Consider the following 23,056-nt stretch of genomic DNA (forward strand, 5'->3'; position numbering starts at 1 on the left):
TTAGAATGGGGTTAAATGCATCAACAAAAGGCCTGTTAAATAATGACAATTTTTATTGATAACTGTCCTGAATTGTCAGAAAAATATCTGGGTAGTGTGGCAGCCCTGATCGTGTCACACTCCCCACATGTTTCTGTATTTAGCACCGATCAGTCTTAACAGATTTGCTGGTTTTTTCTCCTGTGGTAGATTTCAACCAGTGAAACAATCCGCTGTGTTTTCATAGAGAAGCACGCGATGGGTTTGCACAGCAGCTTCTCAAGATGATCAATGAAAAACAAACAATAAAGAGAAGGTTGAAATAATGGACTGATTGGCATCATGAGACAGGATCAGGTGCAAGTGAAACTCAGTGGCGTGTCCTCAAGTAGCTTCTGCTGCCGCTCTGCTGGGTCATGTGAGGACACGGTGGCACGCAGCCCAGGATCAGCTCGGTGTCACTGCTACGGCGCCTTGTGAACCACACTTCATGCCCAGGGTCTCTCTTATACACAAACACAGTTACATATATGTCATATTTTACGTGTTATTGTGGTGAAATCCTGCGTTTCTGAGCCAAAGTCTCCGAACTGAGCGAGCAGCGGGAGTCGCCGGGGAATGACGTCAGGACGTATCACATTGAATGATGACGCCGTTTGATCATTAAAAAAATCTGCCGTTAAAACATATCAGAATTAGGTCAGCGGAGTAAAACTGCGCCGACCGACACGTCTCTTTACCGAGGTGCGTGTGGTGGTTTGGCCGGAACAAAGGCGCCGGCCCCGGTGTGAATTCAGCTGCTCAGCCGGGGAGAAGACACGGAGATGAGCGGTGTTCGAAGCCTCTGCAGACGGGAGCTGCTGTAGCCGCTGGACCGGTCCGTCTGTCCGCCTCCCTCCTCCGCCCCCGCCGCCGCTGGGTTCTTTGAAACCTGCGAGCCCGAAGAACGTGAGCGCGCCTGTTCGACCCGGCCACGGCGGGGCTGTGGAGGCTTAGCCCCGGGGACCGAGACGGGAGAGACGCCGACACACGGCAAAGACCAGGACCCAGGAAATTAACTTCTCGCCTCGTCTAGACAGCCCGGCAGCAGCACCATGCGCATCCCACTAGTTCAGTAAGTTTACCGCCAGACGTGATCAATAATAACGACCGGCCCCGGCTAACACTGGCTACTTGGCCCACCTCACATCCACGCTACACGCTGCTGCCTCCACACACACGTTCATCTACCGGTCTAGCGTTAATGAAATAATGGCGAATCATCTGCAACACACCTCCTAATGGTAGCGCTGCTTTCAGCCCATGCAAATGTGCGTGTGCAGCCTAGCATAGTGCTGCTCACTTCATCAAGATGAAGGCTAACAGCACACTGGTACACTGCTGCCTCTCAAGTGAACACCCGCACCTTTTGTTTGTAGCACATGTGTCAGTGAAGGAACCTGTGGTCCTCAGGTGAAGCTGTGTAACAACACAACAACAAGACATGAGTCAGGTATATGTTGTCATCAGCCAGTGTGTGTGCCATCCAGAGTAAGATTGAATGGTCATCTTGTATATCAATAATTTGTTGTCCTGTAATAGCAGTGGGATAATAGTGTTAGAACAGCCTGTGAGGTCACTGTGCACAATACTCATGTGTTGGGGTAATACCTGGATCCCTGGTTTGTTTCTATGGTTATTTTTGGTTTATGATATAATGGAATATGTGTCATTTGTGCACAGCGTCAACCCAAATAGAAACGTTCCCACTAGATTATTGACAGGAGACTCCTCAACAAGACAAGACCTGAACATCAAGGTCCTTATTATATGAGTTCATATTGGGCTCATTCCCAAACAGATGAACCTAAACCAGTTAGCAAAGTGAGGTGGCTGCTGTCCTGAGAGTCAGGGGCCCTGGTGCCACACAATTCAGGTCTTCTAGTGAATTCATATTGTCTTTATGGTTTTATACAACTTTTGTAATTTAAGGATCCCCAAAAATGTTTTCATGATATATAAATTGATAACTTGTGTAGTTACCAAATTCCCCAGAACTCAAGCTGGCGTATTTTAAGTATGTTTTGTCAGCCAGCAGTTTGATGAAAATGAAAATGAGAAAAAAAGCTGAATATTTATATATGATAAGCTGACATCAGCAAATGTTTTTTAGTGTTTTTGCTTGACAGATAACCGGCCTTTTGGTTGGTGCTGCTAATATCAAAGTATGTGAATAATCTTGAATATTTATCAACCGACAGAAAAGGTAAGAGTAGTGTAATAATAAAGTAATTGTAGTGTTTTCACCAATTGCGTTCCCTTGCAATGTCTTGTTGACGTAGTTATTAGAAATAATCTTAGTCATAAAATCCTTAACCTTAAAATCCACTTTATTACTCTCATTTACCATCAGAAATTTTAGTAATGCTACAAATGTCAACACAGCACTTTGTTAAATTTCTTCACAGAACCATATTGATTAATGCTGTTAGTCTTGATGCGGAGGAAAGTGCACCTCATGCAGACTCAGTACTCAGTGCTAACATTAAGATGTGTTTGGGCTACATTAACACCAGGCTTTATACATGTTTTGACAGTTAAACGGTGAAATATGGTTTTTAATAGACACAAGAAACACTGCATAATGTTTTAGGCTTATTCTGTAAATACTTATTGAAATGATGACAAACACATGTATCTCTGTATTGTTACATTGTTGTCTTAAACTGCAGCTTACAGTAACTTGTGATAAAACTGTTTAAGAGTATGTCTTTGGTGTTTTAATTGTTAAAACCATTGGCAATCGCTTGTTTTAAAACACATTATCCCAAAATGCATTACCTCATCTTAGTAAGGATGTTCAGTTTCTATTGATATGCAGCAGGTGAAAAAACGTCCTCACAGTTGTTACACTGAAGGAGCCATTAAGGCAAATTGTCATTGGCTTTCTACAAAATAAGTACTGTATTAATGTACACTGATCAGTCTCAACAGTAAAACAGGTGAATGGTTTTAATGTTGTAGCAGATCAGTGTAGTTTCGATTGGCCAAGCAATAGAACTCAAATAAAAGTACAAAATACATTTTAAATCACTTTAAAGATGTTTCAGAATGAGGTTCAAAACAGGCCAGGGATATAAACCAATCAGGGTTCACACAGACTGTTTTTGTGACTTATTACACGTTTGACATCTGCATATCTGTTTTGTTTCCTCCCCAGAGATAAACAAATTCACGAGTCTAGCGTGTGAACACAACCACCATGTGACCCTCAACACTTTAGCCACGGATCTTCATTACACTGAGAAGAAGTAAATAGGCACTGGTTTCACGATGTCGAGCCGGCGGAAATCAACCACACCTTGCATGGTGCTGTCCTCTAATTTGGTGGAACAGGAAGAGGCGGAGGAGAAAACAGAGAGGACCAAGGAGGAAGAGGCGACGGAGGAGGAGGTGGAGGGGAAGGTGAAGAAGGGAGCAGAGGATGGGCCGACTGCAGAGGAGCTGGGTCAGGCTGTCGTGGTCGTCCCCACGCCACCAGATACTGGTACTGTGAGATTCATTTTGACCCAAACTCCCATGTTTACGTCACTGAACAAACACCAGAGGGAAATATTTGTCACAACAAATGTTATATTGTTATTATGAATATTACAGATGAGCCCAGTGTCTCTACTGTAGAGGAGAGTGAGGTACTTGATCCCTCACTGAAACGCAGCGCTACAAACGCTCCAGAGGATCCGAGCAGCGATCAGCCGACAGAGGAGCAACAGTGTGAGACGCCCGAGGAGGGAGGAGCAGACCCCGTGTCCGTCGCTGCCATTTCTGTCAGTAAGACACCCATCATGAGGTTGAAGACCAAGTCTGAACCCAAGAGGATCGCTGTGTCCCTGAAAGCGGCAGACGAGGCAGTGGACGGCTTTGGGGGAGGTGGTGAAGGAGAGGTGGGGGGAGAGCAGGAGCCCATTGAGGCTCCTCTGGGGCCGATGACACCTGTGGAGATGCTGCTGCATGACTCCATGAAGCTCGGTGGAAGTGGCTTGCTTGTCAGCCCGCCATCAGAGCAGCATAGGAAGTCATCCATTTTAAACCCTACAGTTCTGCCTCCTGGCCTGGCACAGGTAAAGACTCTTTCGATTATTAAAGATTTCAGTAAATTCATTACAGCAGCACAGGTGTAAGGACACTGCATATAACCCTTTCTATGTAAAATGAATATAGGTCATAAGATGTTACAGGGTGGTCATAATGCTAATTATCCTCAACATGGATGTTAGATGACAGTTTAAAGCTGGTTGTATATATCCATTGACACTTTTTCAGGACAGCAAGCTGTCAATCAGGGTGTGAGCACCACTCTCTGTATTTCAAATATCCCTCCATCTCTTCCTTTGTCCCAGGTGCTGTCAGCTTTCCAGGCCCAGCAGAGTGCAGTGGCAGCAGCTGCAGCTCAGCCTCAGCTGCTGATTCCCCTCAGCAGCATCCCATCCTACAGCGCGGCCATGGACACCAACCCTCTGCTGGGCAGCACGTACAAGAGGTTTCCTTACCCCTCGATGGCCGAGATCAGCAGCCTGGCAGCACAGACGCAGTTCACAGAGGAGCAGATCAAGGTAGATGAAAGTGTCGGACAAAGGATGTGGTTCTTTCACTCATCTGTCTCTATAGCACCTTTTATACAGAGATCCTGTTACGAAAACCTCTCATCAGTCTACATGTGCTTGTTTACACTAAACCACACAAGCCAGCATCATGCTTACCCAATGTGTGACTGTTAATCAGTTAGCATGCCAGCATTCAGAAATGTGACATGTAACACATAAACATTAGACCCATGCTGGTGCAGCCTTTACACAGATTAGAATGTGTGACTTCCTCTTCTGCCAACATAAACAGCATATGCATCTTCCTGTAGCTGTGAAATTCAAGAACAACCTTCCTGCCTCGATCAGGTTGTGTAAAAGGGGCTCTGCTTGTGATATAACTCAAAGGTTACAAGTAGAGGCTACCTATTCTGTATATTGTATTTAATAAAAATTGAAATTGTCACTTTGATTTTAATTAAGGTTTTGAATTGAATATAGTAAATAATGCCTTTTGGCTTATTTTGTAAAATAACTGAGCAACTGTACTTGATCTCCACCTAGGTGTGGTTCTCAGCTCAGCGGTTGAAGCACGGTGTCAGCTGGACTCCCGAGGAGGTGGAGGAGGCCAGAAGGAAACAGTTTAACGGCACAGTGCACACGGTGCCTCAGACCATCACTGTCATACCCGCTCACCAGCTCTCAGCTGCTGCCAACGGCCTGCAGTCCATTCTTCAGACCTGCCAGATAGTGGGCCAGCCCGGCCTGGTGTTCACACAGGTAGGTAAGGAAAGACAACGTGCCATGTCTACCAAGACTCGGCTTTGACCTTTGAATCAGGTCTGAAGCAGATGGATTTTATTTGTATTTCGTTTCCATTGAGAGAATATGTAAAACAACATTTTGTGCTGGACTTACATTTATGTTTGACGGTGGGCAGGCCTGAAGCTTGGTGCTTGCGTACTTTTGTGCTATGCTAGCTATTGATACAACGCTACAGAGAAGTACACAAAAAATAAAAATCCACAACCAGGTTGTAACACACCCAAAGAAACTGTTGTAATGCCACTGCACATTATACCAAAGATGTTCTGTACTGTATCTCGTGAACCCAGGTCTTGTATCTAACAAATGCAGAGTGAATAAGTGAACTGTTGAACTGAACTGGAGTTTGGCATCTTTTCTCTTAGCAGGCTGTTCTGATAGTGGTAGTTGTTTTGGTCTGGTCAGACTCATATGTTACATATTAGAGGAAAAGAAATCCTAAAAAAAAGAGCCAGGTTTTTGTCCCTTTTCAGTTCCAAAGTGTTTAATGTCATAACCGATTAAATACTTCTCAGTCTGGTTAAAAATATATATATATATATATGTCGTTCTTATATGTATAATTTTTTTACTCTTTGCAGGTCGGTCCAGGGGGCAACCTTCCTGTGACCAGTCCAATTACGCTGACAGTAGCAGGACTGCCTAGTCAGTCCCGGAGCTCCAGCAGAGTGTCCTGCCAGCCCACCTCAATGAACAATGAGCTGAAACGAGCCACCACTGTCCAACCTCCCTCTCTTTCTCCACAGGTGAAGACAACCTCAAAGCTGGCTTTCAGACAAATATTTGTTTGGTATTGTGTTCTCGTTGCTGTCAACAGACAAGTTGTACCTGTGTAACATAAAACGTTTCCCCTTCTCTCTCTAAGGAGAACTCGGCCCTCTGCGCTGACACATTCAGTATGAGGCCTAAGAAGTCCAAAGAGCAGCTGGCGGAGCTGAAAGCCAGCTACCTGAAAAACCACTTTGTCACTGATGCAGAAATCGCGAGGCTCATGGAGATCACCAGCTTGACCAAGGGAGAGATCAAGAAGTGGTTCAGTGACACCCGGTACAACCAGCGCAACTCCAAGAACAGCAACGTCATTGTTTTCCAAGATGGAGGGGGTAGAGGAGGTGGCAGCTGTAGTAGCAGTGCCACCATTGTTATTGACTCCAGTGATGATAACCCCACTTCTCCCCTTCCTCCCTACACACCTCCTGTGAAGGAGACACGGCCCAAAACCTGGAACCCATTCCCAGACTTTACTCTGCAGAAGTTTAAAGAGAAGACACCGGAGCAGCTGGTGGTGCTGGAGGAGAGCTTCGAGAAGAGCATCAACCCATTAGATGAAGAGCTGAGCCGCCTGAGGACAGAGACGAAACTGACGAGGAGGGAGATCGACGCGTGGTTCACTGAGAGACGAAAAATGCCATCTGTCAGTACCTCTCCAGATTCTTCAGACGGAGGGCAGATGGAGACGGAAGGAGCAAAAGCAGGAGAAAGAGGAGGAACCTCTTCTTCACCTTCCGCCACCTCGTCTCGTAGAGGCAGTCAAACGCCGCCTGGAGGTCGCAGTAGGAATCTGCCCTCCACCAGCAGCGGCAAGAAAGACATAAAAGATAAGAGCAAAAAGACTCCAGAGCAGCTCCACATTCTGAAAAGTGCCTTTGTGCGGACCCAGTGGCCCACACCAGAGGAGTACGGCCAGCTGGCAGAAGAGAGCGGCCTTCCTCGGTCTTACATCGTCAGCTGGTTCGGTGACTCTCGCTACTCCTGGAAGAACGGAAACCTGAAATGGTTCTTTCAGTACCAGAGTGGTAACGTAGAGGGAGCGAGCATGGGAGGAGGAGGAACTAAAATGGGAAACAACGGCGGCAGAAAAAGACGCGGCCGAAACCGTGGGTGGGGTCGTTCCCGAACCAGGAAGCAGCCAAGAAGGTCCGCCTCCTCCAGTGTAGATACTGACAGATCTCCCCCTGCGAAGAAATTCAAGACTGGGAGGGAGATCCTGAGGGAGTACTACCTGAAGCACCACTTCCTCAACGAGCAGGACCTGGATGAGCTTGTCACCAAGACCAACATGAGCTATGAACAGGTAATGTTGATTAGGATGTGAGAAAACAAGGACATGTATCACTCTGTTATTGTCAGCTGTCAACCGGGGCCCCATCTCCCTAAAGCCTCTGAAAAGAACAGTGTGCAAGATATACTTTCAGTAATGAAAGTAAATATTACAATTATTATTTTACTATATTTCTTTACTTATCTTGCAATTTCCAGTTTCATTGAGAATTGGTTGGGAGGGGACGAGGATAATGTTTTCATTTGGTTATTATGACCTTAATCTAAGAAATGAGTTTTCATTTGCTTAGAATAAGCTCTTCCTATTTTTCTAAAATGGACAAACCCAACACTGGTTCTGCAGATGGTCTTGCACCTTTTTATGTTACATGAAGGCCACCGTACCTTCTCCTACACGCTCTGAAAGGGAAGGGTGAGGCGAGGGCTTTCCAGTTGCTTTTAGTCTGCAACCTCACCACTAGAGGTCACTACAATCTGTTTCCTTATCCTACTTATGATTCCTGGTGCACCAGCTGAATCAATGTGCTCTCTTTCCCAAACTGACTTTCCCAAATCATGAATCTTAAAGTGAAACAAACTGAAAATGTTGTGATTTTATAATATAGTGCAGCTCATAGGCAGTTACTAAAGTGATTTCATCATTATTTCCAACATCAGCATTCATCCAGCATTTCCTGTTGGAGTTTAAGAGCGTTTGTAGCAACACTTCTTATAATGATCGTTATCGGGAGATTGGCAGGATTTTAGAAACACTGAGGTCAGGACTTCATGCATCGAGCAGAACTCCAATCAAACAACTTATATTTAGTAGAAAAATAGGAATTGTGTAAAAGTAGAGTTTAACCTACCATCATATAAATACAACTGCTAAAACGCCTGAAATATCACTAATGACAGAACCTTGATGTCCTCAATAATAGCCGCAACCCTGCTGTTGTCTTTATCTCTTCCTGTAAAGGTGAGGGAGTGGTTTGCTGAGGTCCAGCGGCGCTTGGACGTAGGTGCAGATCCCTTCCAGGAGCCGGCTGCCGAAAGGGCGGAGGGAGGAGAGGAGAGAGAGGAGGCGCAGGGAGAGGCGTCAGTGGCCCCCGAGGACCAGACCGGAACTGGGATGGGAGATGAAGAAGATGATGAAGAAGATGAGGAGGAGGATGCCGACGACACGGATGACAGTGAGGTTTGGGAACCATCGCGTAGCGTCAGGAAATCCTTGTCAGTTTCTGAAGACTAATGATTGTGGAAAGTGATGGTGAAACATTACAGAATGTTACAAGAGACGTGATCAATGCTGGAGGACAGTTAGCCGAACCAAGTCTTTTTTGCCACTGATTTTCTTTTGTACACATTAGCAACGTTGATGAACTGTTTTTTCAAACTATCTCTGAATCATGTCTAGATGCGACTAACAGATGGACCATAACTTTAACTCTCTCAACACTTACCTTATTAACTGTAGGTGATGTGACACATTGTAGACAATAATTGTGAATACGAATACCATGAAGTGCAATCTTCAAGCTGAGCTAAAGATGAGAACTGATGAAAAAGTTGCCCCAAAAGATGGTATATCCAGGCACACCCATACACCGTTCTTCAGAAACAGTTGAGGAATACTGACTGTTGTAAATTCATTATTTTTTGGAGGAACTGACAGCTCCAATGTCCAGCATGCTCCTATTTAAATTTGCACTCCTTCATTGCTTAAATGAAGCCAATAAGGAAGATTTTATTTTTCACATTTATGCTGCATTTCCCTAAGAAGTAGTGTGTGATGCTGTTGTGAGCGCAGGACTAAATTCTTACTTTGATCCCAAGCATTATGAATGATTTACTTGTGGTCCCAAACTAACTGCACACTATTTTAACAAAGGTGCTTAGAAACCTATCACCAGATGTCACTGCTGAGCAATCTCCCTAATAATCCAGCATTCATCTCATAGAGGAGCTGGTTGATTTGACACATTACGGCATGTTCTTTAAAGCACCTGTGAAGATCGACCAGGTTGTGTGAGCTGGAAATATTGGATTGATAATGACAGTGTAAATCAGGTATGTCATCTTTAAATGACAGGAAAAGTACCTTAACGCTGAATGAATGCCAATGCCATGATGCTTTTAAATAACGCAGTATGTCTGCGCCAGTCTTCCCTTAAAAGTGACTCATTTGTCATTAATATTATCGCTATAGATTTTTAACGGAGCACCTACAGATCTGATGGAGGAATTCCACAGTATGGGTTAAATATGCACTGCTATTAATGTTTTTTAACAACACCTTCACCTTTTGATAGAATTCATCCCGTGCTACTATCAACGTTTGGAAAGAGGTTATGTAAATTCAGATAGCACGAGGCTTTTGTGCCAGAACTGAATGTGTGGAGCAGCGAGCTTCAGTTTGAAGCAGAGGCCCTGTTTGTTAACTGAATGATGAGGCAGACATGTAGGTCCAATGACATAAAAACAAACAGAAGTATCCCTGCTGCAGCATTTCACTTAGAGTTTGCTTGTGGTGGGATTCTGATGGGATTGACTGTGTTTTGTTTCCAATGGGGGATGCATGTAAATACAAGCACCAGCTGCAGCTCCAGTGTGAATTGAAAGTAAATCGATCCGCATGTTTTCCCCTGACAAGACTGCTATCACCACCAAATCACCGACTTTTTGCCTTTAGGTTTAGGCTCATGTTAAAAATGAGGCCTGAGAATTATTGTTAGTCCTGACCCGTACTTTAAGAAGCACTGTTTAACAGTATTTTAAATAATAATCGGACTCCAATCTGCACTGAACAGAAGAACATGAAGCACCTAAACTAAACTTTTTAAAAGTTGCACTTTGTCCGCTTGTGTTCCCAGTGGACTAAATCCTGATTAGGCACCTTAATCTCTTATTTAACCATGAAATGGCTCTGAGAGACCAAATCTCTTTTGTATGATGTAGAACTGAACCAGTATTTTGCCTTTTTTATCCTTAGTGTGTTTTCAAGGGGAGGAATATTATCAATGTATCAACTTTTATAATAATATGTGTTATTTCCTATTTCGATGTTCATATGGCTCAAAAGAAAATAGTAGAACAATCACCTACCACTTTGTTTTGCTAAATTGCACAATTTGAGCCCAGTTTTTAACCATCTGTCCTTTTGAAAAGGCGCGTGTGTTACATCTGTTTGTGTTGTTGGCTTTAAATTATGGGAATTGTCTCCTATCTCTCCTTCTCTGCTCTCAATTGCCCCTGCCGCTTCAACAACTTTCATCCAGGCCACTTTTGTAAAATAAATGCCTAGTTTTCATGTGCACTTCCTGAAACATGTTCCTGTAAATGTTGGCAGTGTCCTGTTGGTTCCCTGTCTCTGAAATGACAGGGCTGTTAGGGACGACTCCACAAGAACTGAAACCAATCAGAAAATTCAAAAAGGACTTTTCTTGGGGAAATAAATTTCTCTCATGGAGGGAATCGTGATATCTGAAGGAACAGCACAGCATTCCCTCTGTGGTGGGAAGTCTACCAAATAGCGCTCCGCTTTCCAGCTGTTTTCTTTGTGCTGTACTGCATCAAGAGGACAATAGACAGAAAACTGTCTCGACTACAGTTGTTCACACACGGGGGAGAGACTCTGATGAAGCTTTGCAGATAAACCTATGTGCCTACATGGCTCGTATACTTGTTTGAACACAATTTCACCAACACTCGACAAAAGATGACAAAAGAACTAGTGAATTTGTGAACCAGTGAGTCTTGTTCAAACGAAGGTGTGATGCATGACCGAGCTCTGCTTCCTGCTGATGCTAAAAGATGCCTAAATACTCTGAAGTTGACATTGGAAACTTCTGTTTTAAGTCCTTAAACAAATAACCTTGGTGTTTTGAATTTTGTTCTGTTTTAATAAGCACTTGTCACATACTACATGTTGGTACCCGAGTGTCGCAGCTGAAGGAGAGCTGAAACTGCTTTGTTGTGATGTGACAAGCGCAAATAACAAGTAACAGATTCAAAATGCCGAGCTCAACCTATTGTCTAATACTGCATGCAATAACTAAGATGAACAACTGCTCATTTTGTACATACATTATTTTGGGTTGGTATACTTGGCACAGTAGAAGCCTAACCTAAGATAACACTTTTGTGTAGCTTTTAAGACTAGTTAATTTTGAATGATTAAGTTGACTAGTACAATCATGGACCTGTTTTTTTCTCTCGATCAACTACTCTAGAATGTTTACTTTCAGTGCTTTGCTTGTGATTTTGTAGTCTCAACAATTGAGGTGATTCTTTGGCAGCCATTTGCAACCGTTTGAATCCTTGTACTTTGTGTGCTAATGTTGTACACATGCTACAAAAGGGCTTGTCCCAGATTAACTTTTATTTCTGAGGTTAGGCTTACTTCTGTATCCAGGTATCCAGCCCACAGTCTTTTACAGTGTGCTCTTTCTTTACTATTATTTTGTATCTAAAGAAACTGTGTCATTACAACTCTGTCCAGACACCAGTGGATTGCTTGTTAACAATACTGACTCATACAATACATACAGCAGAGTAGTGTTTTTGAAATAGAATCTGTTTTAGAGTTCAACCAGTGTTTTGCCCGAGTGGCTTTTTGACACTTTGGTTGCAAAAAATATAAAATCACAACTCAAAGAAGAGACATGCTCCTGCAAAGATTGCATTTTTGTAACACATGGGAGGTTTTTTATTTGCTTGATAATATGTAAAAATCTTATTTAAAATGTTGAGCAACACTTTAACTTGGTTTGAGAGGCACTCCATTAATATTGAACATAAAGTCCTTTTGAATGTAGTCTTTTGTTGCTCTGGAGGGAAACATTTAAAACAACCCTGACATATTGATGTCATTGGGGTCATCTCAGATTTGTCTTGAAACCAGAGTAAGTCTAATGAAAGACTTGCTGCTGCCTTATGGGAAATGTAGGATTCCATTGATTTTGGACCTTGTTGCATCTCAGTGTCTGCTGCCCAGTTTTGAACCATTATTTTTTTTAACCAGTGTCTCTCAAGTAGCCTATAATGACTAAGTGTTTTGTAATAATACTTTAACATGATGACAGTTATCCCGATATGAGGTTAATGAGAAAGGTATTGTAATAGTATTACATGAGGAAATTAGGTTTTCAAATATTTCTCTCAGTTCCGTTGACGTGTCTCTTCTCTGAGTTGTGATTTTATATCCGTCTCTCTTCATGTGTCCCAGTATTCCTGTGCAGTAGAGCTTATATTGTGATCTGAGTAGTTAACCTGCTGTCCTATTATACTCATGTGTCATATCTGTATGCTTCGCTATACTTCTGCTTAGTCCTCACTCGTTTTCTGTATTTAGAGTAGATTGGTTGAATGTTTCTTATGCAATCAGAGATTCAAATGTTTTCACTATATAACAGCTAGCTTTTTGGTTAAAAAAAATGCATTCTGTCAGAATTGTAATACACTGTACGTATGAATATTTTTTTTTTTTATTCAATTAATTGTGGACTTTCCACCGTCTCTTTTTTTTATCTAAGTTTATCTGCTGACAGTTTTTACCCCAATTTATTTGCTTCTAATGGGCTTGAGTTGCTTTGAACTTGTAAACTTTTCTCTTTGTTCCTGCTTCAATACAGTGTACATCTCCAGACCTGTTCAGAGAGTGATGACAGTGATCTCTCCGCTCCTGTATTAAGTAACAGTTGTTTCCATAGACACAGATACTGTAGGAAGAACCCAAAGGTCTAACTCCATGCTCTGCTTTAATAAATGGGTGTGTGTTAATATAAAGACAACTGATATTTATTGTGCCATTTTCAAGTGATGTCACCCCTGATATTAAGTCCTTTTTTACCAGGTTTTCTAAATAAGCTGTAGTTTGGGTCGTGTAAAATCCCACCATGAACTGGTTCGTCTTAAACAGTACACCTGATGGATGACTGGAAGAGGAGATTCTGGGATTGATTTACTTGAGGTGGGACTCTTTGCAGATGATTGTTCTGTCTACAGCCGTCATGAACAAGCTCTGCAACCACACCTTTCAACATGGGGGTTTTCTGTGTCTATGGAAGGGACTTCCCCATCTACACTCTGCCCATGTGTCTGTCAGAAATTTTGATTAAACGTGATGTGCGATCGCCTCTGCAGGTTTGCTCTAGAGACCTAAACAAACTTTGGGGCTTCCCTGCAGTTATCAACTTGAAGCGACCTGCTATGAGTCAGTTTGTGCAATGTTAATTTAATATCCTGGCTGTTATTGGGGCCCTGGCTTGATTTTTAGCTTGATTAAGAAAAAAAAAAAGATTTCTATTTTATACTTGTTTGAGGACGAACCCCAATAAATTCTGATCAAAAGATGTGCACTTGTGAGCACTATTTTGCATGTTTTGCTTTAAATGTGATGTTAAGCAGTAAGATTCAGAGCAGAAAGAACTGCATTGAGTCCTGTTCAAATCCTGTTAGTAATTCAACATTTAGTAACTTTTCTAGAAATGATGTTGCAAAGAATCTCATCAAAACCTCAGAGATTAATTTATCATCACTGATAAGTTATTAGTATTAATAGTGTTTTTAATAAAACGTCAGTGATGCAGTGTTTGTTTTTTTTGTCAATAAGGGGAAAAGATTTGCATTCAATTAATTTGGAAGAAGTCAGTATTTGAGGATATCCTGCACATCAAGATAATATTGCATATGTTGGATCATCAACAGACTTAATATGCAGAATCTTTTATTTATATTAGCAGTATAATAAATATTTGTGCAACTTAACAGAAATTCAAAGCTCTTACACAAAATCAAATGTAAGACAGCTGCAAAATGAGACGAGTGGATGGAATAATGAAAACCGCTGGGGAAAAAAAAAATTGTTTATGAAGAGAACTTGAAGTATGTACTAGAGGATAAGTATTCTGGGTTTAGTGTAGTATTGCCAAGCAATAATCAGATGCTGCCAGTAACTTTCATTTGACTGAAATAAATAAAAAAAAGGCGATTTCTAATACAATTGTCAGCTCATGCTTTCATTTGGACTTGTGGCAGTGAGGGACTTCTCTGATAGTTTCTCTCTCACCCCGGGTTTAAACATGATTTACAACAAAACAGAGTTTTAATCACAGCCTTTGTGTACTTTCTGTGTTGAGTCATCTATGTAGTAAGGAAAAAAGTAATGCAAGAAACATATATTGCAATTTATGGTTAAATTGGAGAGGGGTGATTATAAATGTAATTGACAAACATTTACTCAGCATGACATTTTTAAATGTCATGAAGTGATTCAAGAACATTAAGGATTTGTCTTTTCTATTCTCTCTTTACTATACTTGGCATTTTAACAGGCCAAGAGTTGATTATCTAAACTCTGATAAATTCTGAAATAATTGAGATGTGTACAGTAATTACAAAAATTAAATGCTATTCATGTTAATTTGATTTGTATACATACGCTGATATAAAAAAACTTGTAAATGAAATACGTATATGAAACTTCTGTTATGGTCCGTGTGTGTGTGTATTTAAGTTGGGGGCAAAGTGAATACAGAAAGTGATTGCAGCCTTTGTTTTTGGGGATGTCAGTGTCCAGTTAAATGAAAGTTAAGGAGATATTTATATGTAATGTTTTCTCTGTTGCTGATTGAGCTGCATATTTTTCTGTCGGAACCTTCAACCCGGAACTATTGGCAGTGGACATTGTATCAGTCGAACAGTTTATAGTGAGAGACAGCGTACCCATGAGTGTGTAAACTTCACTTTTATCCTCTGAAGTTCGCTTACTAGTCATAGACTGTCTAAATAAAGTCGCTGGAGTGTTCTTCAGGTCCGTATGGAGCTTGTAGGGAGCACGTTTGACGACTCTGTGTTTTCGGAGGCAAGAGACCGAGTGTGTGCGTCTCTGTCTTCATACAACGCTAAACTGTGTGAACCAGAGGTGAGTGAGTCCGACTCTAACCAACCAAACCAGGCAGGTTAACGCTGGTAGTCTTGAAGTCAGGACTCAGTACTGCCAGGAAGGTTCAATGCCGAGTGGACAGTGTAAACAGGTGTAAATAAACTGTGATGTTAGCCTGTCAACATTAGCCTTCCAATCATTGCTAGCAAACTTTCGACTGCTTAGGTACCTGCTGTCACTAACCTGTTAACGTTAGCCTACCAAGCCTGTCCATATTAGCCTAATAATTATTACTTGCTATCATTGGACTGATGAAGTACCTGCTATCGCTAGCCTGCCAACATTAGCTTGCTAATCGTTGCTCGCTAACAGAAGACTGCTGAAGTAAGATAGGAGATTAAGATACAGAGATACATTTATTCATCCCAAACTCAATTTAGAAGATAGAAGTACCTGCTATCATTAGCCTCACAACGTTAGCCACTGCTACATCAATAAGGCGCCTCTCATCAGAATAATTCTTTGAATATTTGTAAAGGTTTTGTAAAGAACGATGTGACTTATTTACGACATACTTATAAGTAATCAAATGTAACAAACGGCATGTATCAATTTTTGTTTTATTCAATCCTGGTGTCCTTTATACTTTGTACCAAATACATTATATAGTCAGCAGTTTTCCCTAAATGAGCAAAGATACTCTCAGGGTGTAAAATCGAGAGAAAATGTTAGCTAGCTGTTAAACATTAAAGCTGAATAAACTGGATCAAAGTGTATTTATCCATGTTGCTCTATATGTATGTGTGATCATGTTAACCTAGTCCTAGTGTGTCTTATTTGTTGAGTATGTGTTGTGTTTGTTCTTTGGTTCAGTGACACTTTCTCATGTTGCATGTGTGGCTTAGGTTCTTGTACAATGTGTAAAAGTCCAGAACATTCTCCACCAGTCAATGATAAGTGGCCCCTAATGACTCAAGTGTCTTTGTGTTGTTCTCCTTGTCTTGCTCCTCTGCAGTGGTTTTGTGACAGCGCTGCTCTCGATACAGACGATGCGCTGGAGAAACAGAAAGTTTACAAGTTCAGAGGTGACTTGGCCGTGAGACAGGGGAACCATCAGGTTGGTATTTGGTCAATCGATCATCTCGAACCTCAGACCACTGCAATTTTCCTGTTTCACACAGACTATCTGAAAAGTTAGTGGCCAGAGTATCTGAGGATTTTAGTTTATTCTCCTTAAACATTCTGAGCTTATTTACGGCAAAACTGTTTTCATGAACCAGTATTGAAGCATTTATGTGATGCTGCTCTTCAATTTTTAAATGTAAATCAAGAGGATGTCAGTGGTACAGCTTCTGTCGTGTATCCAAAAGAGCACTGAAGGTTTTCATCACTTTTTAATTTAGACTATGATATCATTTGTTTACTTATTACCTACCATGTTTCAGTGTAAACTATATATATTGTAGTCGGCATGCAGTTTTCCTTAAAGTACAGAAAAACTATCTGAAGACCTGAAATAAGATCAAACCAGATTAAGTTTTTAGAATAGTAAAAATTGTTGTGAACTGCTATATTTTTACAAAACACTGCTATGTGACCATGATGTGTGGTTATACACACATGCAATGGTCCGTTATTTTCTGTGATTTCACAGTAACGGTACCAACAAAAGCTGCTTGGAACAAATTAAGATGTTGACTGGACTCATAGTCGCTGCCACATGATAACCTTTTCTCTTGATACCTCATTGTCCACTTTGATGTGTAGTGTGTTGTTGTGTTTCTGTTGTCATGGTGTGTGGGTATAGAAAGCCTTAGAAGCATACAGCTGCTGCCTAGAGGTGCTCGCTGACAACAACTTGACCATCAGAAGAGATGTCATGGAGGGAATGGCCCGATGCTGCACCACACTGGGACAGAGAGACAAGGCTCTGCATTTGGCTGACTTACTGGTAAGTCACCTGTGAGATTTTCTTGTGAAGTGAAAATCTCACAGGTGTGCAGTGTTTGTGAATTCATCAAGCGGCACCAAATTGCACACACTCATAGATATCTTTCCTGCTGACTGTAGTTTTTGTTTCTTTTTAATTAAGATTCTTAAATTATAATATGAGAAATCAATTAAAATGTAAAAAAAAAAAAAAAAACTTATCTTGAAATGGTAAAGAAAAGCAATGTAATAAGCCCCCTGATCTGTATCTGCCACAAAATGTAAGGGTTCTTCCCTGATCCACACCACATCCATCCACCCAGTTTTGTAGAAATCTGCTCTTTAATTTTAACTCAATCCTGCAAAATATCAAACGAAAAACATAGGTTGTGGTACTTATCTGTTAAGATAAATCCTACACAAAATTCCTAGGTAAGAAAAAATGTATTTTTTTCAAGCAGCCAGTTACTTTCATGTTAATCATTTGTTTTTTCCCCCGTCAATATCATGCAAGTAAACTCATCAAATCTCAAAGCTTTCTTAACACAGGCTTTATTTCTCAATGACTTTAGCTTTATGAGCCAATAACATTTGTGCTTTAATGTGTCTCAGGAAGCTCCAACATTAGTCTGCCTTCAAACACCTGGAACATCTTTAATAATTCAATATACCACATCTGCTTATTGTCGGCCCTCTGGTTTCAATTGTCCACCAGTGTCAGAGTTGCAGCCTTTGCCTTCAGAGGTTGTTTTTTCATGCAGAATGTGAAATTACAACAACCCTAATACATCTTAAGTTTTTCAGATGTTCTCTGAAGGAGCCAGGTGCATTTCAGTGTTTAATTAAAATATCAGTAAGAAATGGCTTGAAAAGTTTGTAGTTGGTAGTAATTTTTACAACTTCTCTCTCCAGAGGAAAGAAGCCTCCAACACCAGTCACCTGACCAGCCTCCTGCTGCTGAAGGTCAGCATCAGTCAGAACACACACACACACACACACACACACACCTGTAAATGTAATAACAAAGTTATGTTATAAACATTACATTTTTATTAAAGGTCAGCATCTACCAGCATTTTGGAGCCATGGGATCAAAGATGTCATGTCTCCAGCAGCTGTGCAGCCTGCTGCCCTTTAACCCCTGGTACTGGTTCAACCTGGGTCAGATGTGTTTGCAGCTGCTGGAGAACAGACCCACAAGTAGGTTTGACTTCATTTCCTATCTCATTGAATACCTATATCCTTTCTTAAGTCAGTTATGCAGTATGATTTACTTTTTTGCTATATATAAATAAACAATCTTGTTCTGTTGTCTATACACTTACTTATGGGTAATGTTGTTTACCTTCACTAGGTTTATGTTCCTCTGAGAGGTGTGAATCAGCAGAGGAGAAGAAAGATGGAGAGACTGAGGAGATACAGGAGGAGGCAGCAGAGATGGATGAGGACAGACTCCGACTCAAAGCTTGGACTTGTTTCGTCAGGACAAGGTACACTGTTTACACAATGTACGCCACATACACACAAAATATCAATCATTCAACAATAGAAGTAGGAACAAATACCACTAGAAACATATTGTAATAGTTGAAAATCATCATGTTTTGTGTAATCCAATAAAACTTTCATTTATTTACAAGGAATTCTAGAATTTAGGGTTTTTCTTCAACTTTTGATCAGTTGTCACTTACACTCATGACAACGGAGGACCCGAGATCTGTCCAACTCTCTCAGGGCGGATGATGTTAACAGGTCTGAACAGGGCCTTAATGTCTCCCTGCTTGTTTTGTCTCCCTCAGACTTGTGTTGAGAATCCTCCGGCAGCAGCAGTCCTCCTTTGTGTTGCAGCGCAGTGAACGTGCCCTACAGACGACAGATGAGGCTCTGCAGCGGCTAAATCCTAAAGAATCAACACTGCAGACTCTCACTGAGGTGAGTATGCAATACTGATGCACATCGTATCAAGACCTGATATTTTTGAAGTTAATGTTAGTCTAGTTGAAGGGCCACTGACTTAAAGTCACAAGACAGTTTTACACCATTCAATGTCTCTCTTTGATTGCCCAGGTGATGTCAGAGGACCTAGTCCCAGACAAGATGAGGGAGGACTACCAGGATGGAGAGAGTCTGGCCAGTGTGTGTGTGCAGAGCTTCAGAGAGCGCTGGTGGGACAAGATCCTACTGACTGGTGTGTTAGAGACTGACGAAAGTCTGAGTCAGACAGAGACGGACACAGGCTCCTGATGTTGAATGTTTACAGACGGGACTGAAGACCACACTGAAGTCGGCCCAGCCACTGATAGATCCCATTAAAGAGTATCGGACACAGACTGAACGAACTGAAAGTCAGATCCTGGGCCTCATGGTCACTTTATGTCAGTAAATCACTACTACAGCTCAAAAGTTTACTTTTGGTCATTTATAAGGTATATAAAGACGGACACATCTCCACTTCCAGATTCTAACGCTGCCATCTTGAGCATTTTGAGCCAGAGTCTGTGCAGTAGTGATCAGCGGCTGGAGCTATGTAGCTAGGTCCAATTGATAAACACACTCGACCAATCACGTGTCAGTTTCCCCATATTTATGACATCGAATCAGTATTAAAATGAAACTCTCTGGAAACATGTACATACATCAGTGTTATAACCTGAAAATACAGAAACACCTAGAAATATGTATATGATGTTGTCATTAAATATTAATTTTCTTCATAACCCATCTGCTAACATGGTGGAGGGTGGATTTATAACTTGGACTGTAGCCAGCCACCAGGTGGCGATCAAGACCAGTCATGTCATCATTTTCAGCTACAGTCTATTATTCAAATGGAATAGTAATGTACCAGTGCACAGGGAGATTATCCAGCACCAAACAACCCAGATGTACTTGAATGTTTTCCATCCTCTTCGTACTGTGTGAAATGTAATGACAGTGATTGTGTTCAGCATTGAAGTAAGAAACAATGTCAGACATTTTAATCGGTTGAGTCTAAATCACTCATCAAACATTAAAATTGTTGATGTTTATTTTGTTATTGTTTTTGCAGCTGAAATATTAAAACTATTATTACAACACAAACGTTTATGTTACATGTCTCATCTCAGGACTTGACTGGAGTTAGTCCCATTCAGGTTCTGTGACAACACTAAGCTGCCTGAGCAGCTGACCAACTAACTGAAAACCCATTTGAGGAGAGCAGAGGGGTCAAACACAAACACTTTGAATATTCTACTAAATCTCCGTTAATGAAAAAATGCAAACATGATCAGTGTCTCCACAGACTGTGGAGTTATTAAACATACACATGAACACACACACATGCGATACAGTTTGACTTTTAACTAAACTGTATCAGGATCAATAATTGTAGAACAACAACAAAAATTCGGCGTTAGAGTAGTCTCTGACTATCTCTCTCTCTATCCATCTATCTATATCTATCTATATCACTGCAAAGAACAAATGCTTATCAGTCTAACTAAAAGCCAACAAGCTTATCTTTAGTGATGAATCATAATTAATACTTCAGACATGTACATGATCAGATGTTTCTCACTGAGCATCAGTCATTTTTATAGTAAAAAGCTCTTCTTCAGGACCGAATGTGACAGAAAAGAACATTCACTATTTCAAAGTGACAGCCAAGCCAACACAGCATGTAAACTGATGTGTTGACAAACATTCTCTTGTTGTTCTCACCTTCCTTCCTGCCACATCTCCCGTGGTGTCAGCCAGTCCCTGCTATCTGCCAGTGTTTGCCTGTGAAGCTGTGCCAGCCTCTCGCTCTCCCTCTCCTGCTCAGCGTCGACCTGCTGCAGGCGCTCCGCCACGTCGCCCTGCCAGTCGGACTCCAGGCCCAGCTGGCACGCCTCCGCCGGGGTTTCCTCCAGGGTCTGAGTGCGAAGAGACACTTAATGGATACAGGAGGAGGAGATCACAGATACCTGGGCCAAAATCCAGAGTTGTATGATTGTGAGGCTTTGATAGTTTCTTGTAAAACCTGATGTACGAGTGAATCAAGTTCAAGTATGTTTCAAATTTATGACACATGGTCCATAATGGAATGTGACAATGATCTGTATGTCTGACTCTATGTGATGGAGACGCTCTGTGGGGCTCTTCTCCTCTGTCTGCCTTCCTCATCTTCCTCCTCCTCCGCCTTCTTCTCCTCCTCCTCCACGTCATGTCCCATGAGGGAAAATGGTCATGAAAAGAAAAAGATGTTAATAGAACACAACATGTTTTAGCCAAATCACTGCAATAATATGGTGTCAATTACATTAATGTAAAAGCTGCAATTGGTCAAAACCTGAAAAGGCTGCCCTGCTACGGCTGTTACACAAGTTTATTAACTCTATATCCAGCAAGGAAGCAGTGATAACTTATTACATTTGATGGTATTACGTTTGAAAGTAATTTTCTAGATTAATAAGAAGCACTATTAGAAACAAAAGCAAATACAAGCCAAGAACAGAAGGTCTCAGAGGTTAAATACGGAGAATTTGTCACCTGTTCATCTGGTCTCCAATAACGGGTGTTGGGAGAAAAATACTGGTGAGCCAGAACGTGCTCTGATGTCTAGGAAGTTCCGAGACTCCAACCAGTGTCGGCACCAATTCACTGCAAAAGTTATTGTTATTTTAAAATTCCAAAATTGCCAACCTCTGCAGAGAAAATCATGACTGTAAAATATAATCCAAGTGATTAACAAACACTTAAAACACTAAATGATGTTGGGATCTTTCTGCAAAGTCAATCACCTGTTTCTGCTGCTGTCAATGACAGATGTTGCCATGGTGATGGGTGTGAAAGGTCACGTGGAGGAGGCAATGAGCCGCTCGGGCAGCACACAGAGGAGGAGCAGCTCACACTGAAGAGGAGAAGGACACCCACACTGAGCTGGAACTCAACTCAAAGCTCAGTGAATCGCGGTCGCTCTCTAGTGGTTTATCAAACTCTCCGTGAGTCAAGTCCAACTCTGCAGCATTTTTCAACCACAAGGGGCAAGGCAGTTTCTCCAATGATCCAAACTGTACCTGCTACAGCACAACAACAGTTATCTGATTTCTTAAGCCATGCAATCATGAGACACAACAAATGTGATATTGACGACATAAGAGTTGAGACTTGATTTACATTTATTTTCTTCGTCTTGAAAGTGCACTGTACATGTTTAAGATTTAATAAAGATTCTATCAATCTTCACAATCTAGATTGAGCGTTAGAAAAAGAAAGAAAAAAAATTTAACTTAAAGGGCAATTCCGTGTCAAATCATCAGACTTTAGGGAAAACCATCACAGATCTTAATGAAAGATGATGTGTGTTTCGTAACATTGGTCACATGAGAAACTGACTGAACCAAATTGCCTGTTCTCAGGATCTCAATATAGGGAGATATAAACGTTATTATAGGTCCCCATGAAATCCTTACATGATAACTCCTTGTGAGCTCTTTTTTGTTGTTTGTTACACAATTTATTGTCTACAGCTGCTGTAGCACTTTGGTCCAATAAATATTTCCCGATGGGGACAATAGCCTATTTGATTTGCATTGAAATGGTTCTCAGGTCGATTTAAAGCTATTTTACAGCTCCATCTTCATCTCAACAGTATTCTCGATGTAACAATAAATAAATTATGAGTGATAATAACAGCTAAAATTTAATTTCAAATAAAGCCAAACCTCAAACGTAGTCAGATCTTATAATACCATGAAGATCTCCAGAGAGTTTGGCCCTTGAGTCTTTGCTGGTCATTACTGATCAGAGCATGGTCAGGCACATGCAACAGTATTTTAGATTTACCCTTACAACCACAATGAAATAAAAAAAA

The 23,056-nt window shown here is 41.3% G+C and overlaps 2 protein-coding genes across 2 annotated transcripts; both read left to right on the forward strand.

Annotated features, from left to right (window-relative positions):
- Positions 1 to 409: 409 nt before the first annotated feature.
- Positions 410 to 13,761, forward strand: LOC128449818 (zinc fingers and homeoboxes protein 1). The gene is made up of 8 exons (XM_053433131.1): positions 410 to 1,093; positions 3,179 to 3,505; positions 3,616 to 4,079; positions 4,359 to 4,571; positions 5,106 to 5,321; positions 5,948 to 6,112; positions 6,232 to 7,440; positions 8,386 to 13,761. The coding sequence occupies exons 2-8, from the start codon at positions 3,292 to 3,294 to the stop codon at positions 8,656 to 8,658; spliced, it is 2,754 nt and encodes a 917-aa protein (XP_053289106.1). The 5' UTR covers positions 410 to 1,093; positions 3,179 to 3,291; the 3' UTR covers positions 8,659 to 13,761.
- A 1,315-nt stretch (positions 13,762 to 15,076) lies between these two features.
- On the forward strand, positions 15,077 to 20,301 carry zgc:101716 (uncharacterized protein LOC492784 homolog). Its single transcript, XM_053433132.1, has 8 exons — positions 15,077 to 15,330; positions 16,307 to 16,408; positions 17,099 to 17,242; positions 18,133 to 18,183; positions 18,279 to 18,420; positions 18,575 to 18,710; positions 19,020 to 19,152; positions 19,288 to 20,301. Exons 1-8 carry the CDS (start codon positions 15,226 to 15,228, stop codon positions 19,462 to 19,464), a joined length of 990 nt encoding a protein of 329 aa, XP_053289107.1. The 5' UTR covers positions 15,077 to 15,225; the 3' UTR covers positions 19,465 to 20,301.
- Positions 20,302 to 23,056: the final 2,755 nt, after the last annotated feature.

Source organism: Pleuronectes platessa, chromosome 10 (assembly GCF_947347685.1).
Source record: "Pleuronectes platessa chromosome 10, fPlePla1.1, whole genome shotgun sequence".
Lineage (NCBI taxonomy): Eukaryota > Metazoa > Chordata > Actinopteri > Pleuronectiformes > Pleuronectidae > Pleuronectes > Pleuronectes platessa.

What these genes read in the sequence shown, in the direction of transcription:
- LOC128449818 (XM_053433131.1), top strand. Translation starts at nt 3,292, where the DNA reads ATGTCGAGCCGGCGGAAATCAACCACACCTTGCATGGTGCTGTCCTCT. An exon ending in TCACAGAGGAGCAGATCAAG is followed by an intron (nt 4,572 to 5,105) that starts GTAGATGAAAGT and finishes ATCTCCACCTAG; the next exon opens with GTGTGGTTCTCAGCTCAGCG. An exon ending in CCGGCCTGGTGTTCACACAG is followed by an intron (nt 5,322 to 5,947) that starts GTAGGTAAGGAA and finishes TACTCTTTGCAG; the next exon opens with GTCGGTCCAGGGGGCAACCT.
- zgc:101716 (XM_053433132.1), top strand. Translation starts at nt 15,226, where the DNA reads ATGGAGCTTGTAGGGAGCACGTTTGACGACTCTGTGTTTTCGGAGGCA. An exon ending in CCAGCCTCCTGCTGCTGAAG is followed by an intron (nt 18,184 to 18,278) that starts GTCAGCATCAGT and finishes TTTTTATTAAAG; the next exon opens with GTCAGCATCTACCAGCATTT. An exon ending in CACTGCAGACTCTCACTGAG is followed by an intron (nt 19,153 to 19,287) that starts GTGAGTATGCAA and finishes TTGATTGCCCAG; the next exon opens with GTGATGTCAGAGGACCTAGT.